The 9,904-nt window shown below is 38.0% G+C and overlaps 1 protein-coding gene across 4 annotated transcripts in view; it reads right to left on the bottom strand.

Moving 5' to 3' along the window:
• Positions 1–3,824: 3,824 nt before the first annotated feature.
• Positions 3,825–9,904, bottom strand: part of PREX1 (phosphatidylinositol-3,4,5-trisphosphate dependent Rac exchange factor 1) — a 121,283-nt gene continuing 115,203 nt past the window's right edge. For all 4 annotated transcript variants that reach the window (XM_077187442.1, XM_054644446.2, XM_054644447.2 and 1 more), the window contains exon 40: positions 3,825–7,908. In XM_077187442.1, the coding sequence (XP_077043557.1) occupies positions 7,866–7,908 (43 nt within the window). In that variant the 3' untranslated portion in view covers positions 3,825–7,865. The remainder of the gene's footprint in view (positions 7,909–9,904) is intronic.

Genomic DNA, 9,904 nt, shown 5'->3' with positions numbered 1-9,904 from the left:
CATTACAAGAGCTGATGAACTGTAAGAGATTGCTCAGAGAGAGAATTGTGCACATAGCCTTACCATCTGACTTTTAGTTAATCTTCCAAAATGCAATCCATCTGAGTGCTAACTGTAGTGGATGTAATGGAATATAAGGTTAAATTGAGAAACAAATCCTGTCTACAGGCTCGTCAATAACTGAATAGTTGGGCAATCCCAAACCCCTGCACTTTAATGTAATTGAAGTGTATGGAAAAGACATCCTCTTTCAGCAACTGCCAGAAGCAGCTTCCACTACAGGTGATAGCACTCTGAATATATTCAGGCCATACTGGTGTAAAAAGGGGAAAGGAGTGGGAATGGACAGTTGTCCTGTCTTTAAAATCTGTCTTGAGGAGTTTTGTTTTAAAGAGATTGCAGTTTACTGTGTGTATCAGTTTTGGGACACACATGAAAGCTCTTAATATGTTTGAAGATTTTTATGGTCTGTCTAAAACTGATGAGATTTAACACTTTTGAGGGGTTATGAGAAGTCTCTCTAGCAGTTCATCACCTGTGTCCGGTCCAGATGAACAACAGAGTAATATTTCTGGAGTCGTATTATGCAAAAAATCATGGGAAGGACATAACAAGAAAAAGATATAAACAGTGAAATTAATTTTTAATAATCACCCTTAATAGTGTTCATTCAGTTGTATTGATCAAAAATTGCTTTCTGAAAACAATACTGCTTAGGCTGTATTTGCTTATTACTCATTTGCTTATTACTCATTATTATATTAATAAGTGGGAAAATTCATTTGGAGAAAGAGAGAGCCTAGGAGTGACTCCCTGCATTTCTTCTGGCTTTCAGAGGCAAGAAGCAACTTTGCTTGTTTGAGTGTAAAGGACAGCACCAGGAGAACCAGTTCAGGGCAATGCACCCAACTAATCTGTGCCATCACTACAGGGGCTGATGAATCCTTACATACAAAGCTGAGTTCTATATGTATCTTTTGGAAAGCTCATTATTTTATGGCTATGTATACCTGGATGGGTTTTGAAATGTCCTGCTGACAAAAACATCCAAATTACCCCAGTGGAGCTGACTGAATATTAACTTATTTTCTACCTTTAGGGGATCCAACTACACCAGCAGCATTGCAAACCTGGGCTACTGTTCTCAATGTCCTTTCAGCTGTAGATATAGGCAGCATAACTGTAAAGTGATAGTGGAGATTTCTGTGTTTGAAAGGATTTTTTAGTTTTAATTCTGCAGCCCCTGCCATTTTTTAGAATCTGACAATGGAAATTTCAGATTCACATCTGACACGGAAGAGGGCACATCTAATTATTTGGAAGAGTGCACTCTGTCCTTTTATGAGTTTCCTTAAACATGAATCCCGAAGCAGATTTCTGACTGTGGTAAACACTTTACACAACTTTAATCGTTACCGAGTATTTGGTTATTCTGGGAGGAGAAAAGCCTTGCATTGACTGAATGCTGATCACGAGCAACCTTCTGAAAGACTGGCTTGGCCCAGCAGAAGAAGTTTCCATCTGAGGAAAAGATGATTCTCATTCTCTCCTTTTCTATCTTGACATGGTAATTTACCTTCTCTGTGTTTAATTTCTCCACACACAGAGGGATAAGGCTGTTTATCAGCCAGTAAATGCACAGCTGAGGTAGTTTCTATGGATTATTAATGCACAGGTATGCTAAAATTGTAGCTTTAATTACATTACTAATTGCAAATAGGAAAGTTTCCTAGAGCCTTTATCAAATAGAGACATAGTAAATGGGACTGTGGTTTTGTAAGCCATGGCAACTTGTCATAAAATCTTTTCTCCTGCCTGATTTTATGTCTGAAAAAGGCTGTTGAAACCAGCAGGGGTTTTACTTACTGCTGCTTACACAGATATTTCCATGAGATTTAATGTATTTCTCAAATTAATGAGTATTCATGAATAAAACTTAACTACTAATATGTGGTTTCCTATGGGTTTTCTTCATCACTTTGAGACCAGACTCGGATGAGTCTGATTTCAGCTATTAAGGCAAATGCTAAACAGTATTCTCAACATTTTTTAATGGTTATAAAAAACCAAACTAAAGGAAACTCACTTGATGAAGGGAGAAATCCAGAGCTTCTCATCAAGAACCTTTCTAGGGTACACACAGAGAGGAAAGTTAGGAGGAAGAATTGCTAAATTTGAAGTACAGGTTGTTAAGAGGTCAGACAATGCCTACACTGCCATGATATGAAGTTGGTTCTGTGCTGCTAAAAGCCTTCTTGTGTGGCACGCACAAGGAAGGTGTACAATATGGACATATTGCTTGTGTGCAGATTCTCAAGGTGATTCAAAAGTGCTTCATGCCTAAACCAAGAATAATTCTTGTAGTGTTGAAGACTCAGAGGCACCATGGAATTAATAAGGTATTCAGCTATGGTTTCTTTTCTGTTCCTAACAATTCTAATTGCTTTTAGGTTGTCACAAAATGCTGAACTAAAGATTCCAGGGAATGGTCTGAAAGATTTTCCAAAGCTTGAGTATCAAATTTAAAACCTGATTTTGTACCTCCAGTGCCTAATGATTTATTTTGTGTGACCCATACTCTGCAGTTGCTGATAGTTCATTTTATTGCCATTAAATAATTTCAGACACTCATTACTGCAATTGCAGTAATTACTCATTGCAGCTTTTTTCAATTGCCTTTGGATTTTGTTATCCTAAATGACATTTTATAATTTTTTTTTTCTCACCACACCACTTATCCCATTTGTCAGATCATTGCTGAACAAGTCCTGGCAAATCCCAAGAGAGATGTGAGCAGTGCAGTGCAGATCACACCCATCCAGAGTGAAAACTGCTTTGTTTCTTGTCACTCAAGAATTTCAATGCAATTTTAATGCAGTCATTTCAGTTAGAATAACATCTTGTTCTCATTTCTCATCCATACAGAGGTGAAATACCTCCCTACTTCATAGTTTTAAACTACTGCTTAAAAAGTTGAAAACTTCTGTTGCATTTGCATTATCTGTTCAAACCTCTTGGTTGTTGCTGGTTTGCAATCAACTCCATAACACTGATTCCACTGAATTTATTGAAACTTCACCCAAGCAGGCAGAAGAAATAAGTCTCAAGGTTTGTCATTTCTTGCAGCAAGACACACCATGTGTTGTACCAGCTCTAAAATTGCTTATTATTTCCAAAAAGTATAATAAGTTCCCTGAAAAATAAAACAGAACTGATGGCCACATTAACTTTCATGCGATAATTTGCAGATAAATTCCATCAAAAACCCCAGTACTCAAGCACCTCTAATAATATGAATTTCATTTTTGCACATTAAAACTGTGATAAAGCCATACTAATTATTTTTAATTATCTCAAGATGAGACTGTCACTCATGTAAGTAATTATGTAAGTAATTTAAAGCTGGTTAAACAGTAATGCATCTTTCTGCATTGCCTTCAAAGTGCTTATAACTAAATTTAATTTTAAGCAGGATCAAGAAAATAATCACTGATTCAAACATTAATTACCAATTTAATCCTAATTCATTTAAAAACACACCTATTTTTTTGCAGACTCTGCAAGGCATTAATTGACATTTTACAAAATGAGTCATTATTTTGGCAAGGAGAAGTATTTTTCAAACAGTGAATCATGACAACCAGAAAGGGCTGTTTAAGAGCTCCAAGGGAGCTTTGGCAGCTCAGTGAAAGCAACTCTATTTAGCAGCAGTTTGGCTTCTCCAGGATGACTGGAAAAATTGTGGTAACTCTCTTCTCTTTACACCAGCCAGAGGCTCTCTGCTTTCACTGCTGCCAGTGGGTGAGAGAGCTGAAGAAAGTGTGTCCTAAAGCAAAGAAACAGCTTTATTGAGACATGCTGGAACAGGATAGAGAACACTTTAGAGCAGTTTAGAAGGGATGGAATCAGGAGGTTTATTGCATTTTTTCTAATCCAGTTTGAAATGGACAGAGAGTCTGAGCAATCTGTTCAGGATTTGATCCAGGACCCAGAGCCTTAGAACAGTAGGGCTGGGTTTTTTTGGAGGTTTTCTGTCTAGACCCTCTGCACCTGCCAACCTCCCTTGTTAGGAACTGGGAGAGTTACAACACCCTCCAAAATCGGGACAGATTTTTGGATGTAAATTCCTTTGGTAAAGAACTACCTTTTTGATATGGAACTTGTCAGAATTAAACCCAATGGCTGACTGGTTCTATAGGATATGTTGAGAAAAGCTGCCTTAATATATCACTAATTTTTTTGATAGTAGATCTTAAGCCCCAATGAGATTATTATAAGGATCATGTGCAATAAGTGACAAATGTTACTCATGGGTTTTACTACTTTTTTCTGGAGCTAATTCAATTGCTCAATTTTGCTCACTCAAATCATATGCTCTGTAAACTCAAGGGTGACCAGGACTTCACCTAAGGGAGTGTGCTGCACGTTGACTACATACAGTCAGCCTACATGTGTTACACTTTCCCCAGTTTCACCTCTCTCACCTTTCAGCTCCTCAGAGAACCCATCTTAGAACTGAAGACAGCTTGCACGCTCTTCTGCTGCACCAGGCACTGCTTCAGCCCTTACAACATCTTTGCACAAGTTATTTCTTGTTTTGTCAAAGCCTGATGGAAGGAAAACTTTCAGCCAATATCTAGCCCTGATCACTTTTTCTCCTTAAGGCTGTATTTATGTTCAGTTTGAACTGTCTTTACCTTTCTCATTATTTTCTTATAAACCATCTGTTTTCTTCAATACCTAGCTACTGCATTTTCACTTAATTATTTGAACAAAGCAAGGAGGCCTGAATACTTCTCCATCATAACTGACCACCTGTTTCCTAGTCCATGCTTGAGCTGTCATGATTCTATCAAATTGCCTCTGTGTCATCTTGTGACAAACTCTATGACATGGTCCTTTTATTATCAATTAACAAGAAATATAACAAAATATTTTGTTCAATCTTCAACAGCATGAACTAATATTTGTGTGGAAAAATCTAATCCCACTAATTTCAGTCTGTTCAAAGTCCTTCAGCGTTGTTTTGTATGTGTACCGAGATCCTTTGCAAGATTAGTGTCTCTCAAATCAGCATCACCCCAGCCTGCCAATATATGTGCTTCAGGGGCTAATGATAATGTTCAGCAAACTCAGTTATGAGACACATTCACAAGGAATTCCACTCAAAGCTGCCACCCAACCATACCCACCTCATCATCAAGCTGCCATAATTCCCATGTTCTCCATCTTGACTGTTTTCCACATTTTCCACACTTCCACTGTATGAGATGTTCCAAATCTACAAAATCTGCACTTGTTCTGTTGTGCCAGGCCTGATTCTTCACTTTTAGCCCTGGAAATTCTGCAGACCTAATCTCTCTTTGCTTGCAAGTTGGTTCCTGCATTGCCCTCTTCTTTTTCCACTTGAAGCTGTTAGTTCCCAGAACTGGTTCAAACGCCACAATTTTACATCATCAAACCAGTTTTTATTTTCTACCTTAACAGGAGTCTGTGGTCTCCCCCACAGCTTTAGGGGACTGCACAAACAGGAAGAGTTCAGCTCTACACTGTCAGTTTGAGCTGAAATCAAACCCAGCTTTCCCCTTATCACTAAACTTCTGACTGCTCCCCATGCCATACAAGCATATCAGAACTTAAAGCTGCTCAACAGAATGCAAGGCAAAGGAACTAACGGGTATAACAGAAAATGAGATCAACCTTCTTTCCTTATAATATAAACATACTTTTAATAATAAAAATGTCTCTCAAGTTTTAAGTGAGAATAACACATACATTTCAGTGTAAAACAGTGCACAGTGTAAATGCCCTTGGACACCCTTCTCTGCATCTGTCATGGTGCAAAGGCTGCAGGCATGGGCCAGGATCTTGCCCAGGCCATTCTGCAGAGCACAACTGATGGGGACCCAGGCAGGACTCACCCCACGGGTCCTTTTTTACCTCGGGGTAAAGTAAAAAAGAACCCGTGGGGTGGGGTTCCTATGGTTCTTACAGTACTAAGTACATTTGAAATTCTGGATTCAGAGAAGAAACATCCATTTTTTCTTCAAAAAGAAAATGGTAAGAGTAACTTTTCCAAAATTAACAAAAAGTGCATTGAAACAGAGATCTGCTCATCTGGTTGCAGTCCAGAATGGACACCCAGTACCAAAGCTGTATGCCAAAGCTGGCAGGCCATAGGCTGTCCTAGTTCCCTGCAACACATTACTGCAGATCAGAGGAAATAAAAAAAGAGAAATAAAGAAAAGAGAAATAAAAAATAAAAAGAGAAATAAAAAATAAAAAGAGAAAATAAAAAATAAGTTCCTTCCCCAAAATAATTTCAGTCTGTGAGAGAAGAAAACACATATTAAAAAAATTAAGAAATGAAATTCAGAACAAACTGTATCTCCTAATTTGCCATAAACAGTTTTGTGTTCAAGAGAAGATTAGAAAAATTAGAGAGGCCTTCATGTCCAAATGAAAACATCCATTAGTTTTTGAGTTGCTCTGGGTGTTAACAAAATAAAATTAAGCCCACTAAAAAACAAACAACACAAATAAAACCCCCAAACCTTTATTTTCTAAAATATACATTACTGCAAAGCGCTCCTGGGTTCCTTGACTGGGAGCTGGTTTAAAAGAGGCTGTGGAGGAACAGGAATGGGGAGTTTCTTGTACACCTGCCATGGTAGGGAGGGCTGGTCACGTTAAGGCACTCACTCCAAAAGAACATTATTTCTGTCCTGAGACTGCTGACATGCTTTGATTAGTTTCAGCCAGTAACTTGGAAAAAACTACAGTGCTTAAGGTAATACTGACAGAATGGAGAACAATTTTTCCAACAAGTAAAAATAAAGAACATTATATACATGATTCCTTTTTTCTTTTAACTTAAAAGCACCCCTAATACATCTTAATAACTGTATTAAAGACTACTTAAATATTGAAGATTTTAAATAGTGTAGATTTTTTTCAGTAAACTGGGAGTAGCTGTGTAACTGCCATTATATTGGTCCCATTTTAAACAATATAATTTTTATTTTCATCTTGTACATATAATAACATGATTGAAAACACATATTATTCCACTCCACATAAATAAGTATAGTTCTTCTGACCTGTTTTAAAAACTACATCTGTTGAAATAATCAGATTATCAGACTGTATTTTTTCTTTGTAAAGTTTTTGTAAAAATCCTATCCTCCTCTTCATTAGCACTGATTCCAGAGTATATAATCACAGGGCATTAGTAAAAAGAGTTAATAAAAAACCTGAAAGCTACACTAAGTAAAATGAAGTAATGATAAGAAGTAGTACGGAATGTATACTCTGCAGCATAGAGAGATTATCTCACTGGGCTGAAGTAGAAAATTACTCCAGAAGAAATTCTTTATGTTCCTATTTGAATAAACCATAGATTGTGTTATTCTTTGCTCAAGTGCAGGTCAGATGATGAAAAAGTGGGGTTTATGAAACTACCACTAAAGGGCATTGACCAAAGCCTGCTGGCAGTCAAAGGGGTGCCAGGGGCAGTACAGGGAGAGAGGGGGGTGTCCAGTGGGACTTTCTGAACCAAGCTGAAGTGAAGCCCACAACTTTCTGGTGGTTGCACAAACAAGTCACCAGGAGAACTGTGCTTTCTTGAAGCATGATGGTCATCTTCCAGGCATCTGAATGGCAGCAGCATCCACTCGTGTCTGTTGTGTTTGTTTCAAGAATTTGAAGTCAAAGAAATGCACGGATCCTGCCCGGCCCCAGGAGTTCAGAGGCAGATTCCTGATGCTGGCCCAGCCTGTCCCTCTCTGCAGAGCACGGCAGCACCAGCGGGGTCAGGGCTCCTCGGAGCCGGCGCTCTCTGGTGCTCCCAAGAGGGGCCTCTGCTCTTACACATCCCCTTCTGTAGGCGGCTGGCACAACCGATAGAGCCTTTAGTGCAGAGGAAGAGTAGGAATTAGAGATCACAGGGACAGAGTTACTGGACTCACCTACAAGGGTCGGCAGCTTCTCTGTTACTCTGCAAGCTTTAGTGGTAATGATGTATCAGGCACACTTCTATTGTTAATCTCAGTTTACAATATTATTTGAGACTCTCCATCACTTCCTCTTAATCTTGATTCAATTTGGTTTTTCAACAGTCCCTTCTCTCTTTTTCTATTTCTTTTGATTTTAAACCCAGTTCAGCATTTTTCCTGAACAAAAAAGTTCTCCCTGTCATACAGGCTGGGATACCAAACACATAAAAGAACATATCTGCTTGTTGACATGCTTGAACAAATCTTAAAATTAATAATCATCTTCTCAGAGAAATTTTTGACTCACAAGATTAACAAATTGAGAATAGTGGTTAAACACGTGTTGACCACTAAGCCCATGTTGACTTGTCATTCATGTATGTTTTTGTGAGCTTTTACTTGGCTTTTTCTTATTTACATCAGAATAAACTCAAGTCTTTTATAACTTCTCTTTCAAGACAGCTATTACAGATTTGTACTAAGTAATATAATCCTGGGAGTTAATTCACCAGATGTCCTTTTAACTTTGCTCAGTTTTGTTTTGCATTATGATGGAACCCAGTAGGAACACACATATCTGAGCTTTATTGCCCTGAAATAATCCAAGTAAATAGTTCTGGAATTTTTCACTGTGATTTAGAGCATACTCAAAAGAAAAAAATGCCTGATCTTGTGATTTGTTTTTAAAAATGTTTCTTTTTGAAGGCAACATGGTTATGGCCATATGAATGGAGCCAAAGTAATGTGTGGCCATTAATAGGCAAAATAACTACACTGCCAAAACACTGATGGATGGCACCCAGGCCACGGTACAGGAGCCAACACCATTGTTTTATTTATTTTTGAAATAGCGATTAAAATTTAACAGAAGGATAAGGCTCTAAATGCAAAATTCTACTCTTTTTAATGTCTCTGAGTTAATGAACCAAGACTGTTAGAGGGAGCATCGCCAGTGTCTCTAAAGTTTAAAATAATTTTCTATAAACATTTTGAGGAGTGGATAGGAGAGAAAAAAAGAAAAATTAAAAGAAGGGCTAATATAGACGAACTCAGAAGTCTTAATGGGCAAATAAGATACCAGTGTTTAAGGATGTTTTCTTAACACTGAACCAATGTGCTCTTTGGAGGACTCAGGCACTAGCAAACACATTTGTTCTGGCTGAAGATATGACACAGACTTTGCTGGACCTTTTCTGATGCTGATGCCAGATGCTCGACCTTTTCTGCTGCCAGAATTGTTTTGCCTTCGTGTAAAAAATGCCATTAACAACAGCAGAAACAGAAGTTTCTCTGGTATTTGTACAGACAGATTCTGTATATATTGTCATCTAAACCATGACAAATTGTTACTGCCATTGTGGGAAAATGCTGTCTTACAGTTATTAAAGAACATTCTTTTCTCTCAGAGAGGTGAGATTGGAAGAAACTGACCAAAGATACTTTACTTAAAAGTAAATTATTATTCTCTTGTAGAGAAATATGAAGATCTCTATCTCCCATTAGATGCAGTGGGATTCACGAATGCACAGTACTTTTCAAAGCTGCCTTCTAGACAAACCCATATATAACCCTGGGCACCTGAGGTTCCTTAGGGCTGCATTACGGTGTGGTTACTCTGTCTGGAAGTGCTTGCTCTTAAACCTGCTCTTCCAGAACTAAACCATCAGATTCTTCTAAGTACACCACTGTATTATCTTTGCATATCTGCAGTCAAATTTGCTGTTCAAGAATTTTTCTTTCTAAACATTCCAGAGACGACTGACCATCACTAGCTTTGCCGACTCCTAGAAACACTCCAAAAAAGATCAGCTATGTTTGATTCAGAAAATGCAGAAATCCTTGAATCTGATGATCTGTAAATTGTAAGCATCAAAGGTGATTAATCTATAGTGTGTACTTAGTGTACTTAG

The sequence above is a fragment of the Agelaius phoeniceus genome, chromosome 17 (assembly GCF_051311805.1).
Source record: "Agelaius phoeniceus isolate bAgePho1 chromosome 17, bAgePho1.hap1, whole genome shotgun sequence".
In the NCBI taxonomy this organism is placed as follows: domain Eukaryota; kingdom Metazoa; phylum Chordata; class Aves; order Passeriformes; family Icteridae; genus Agelaius; species Agelaius phoeniceus.
The sequence above is the reverse complement of the archived record's forward strand: the minus strand, read 5'-3'. Positions and strand labels throughout refer to the sequence as shown.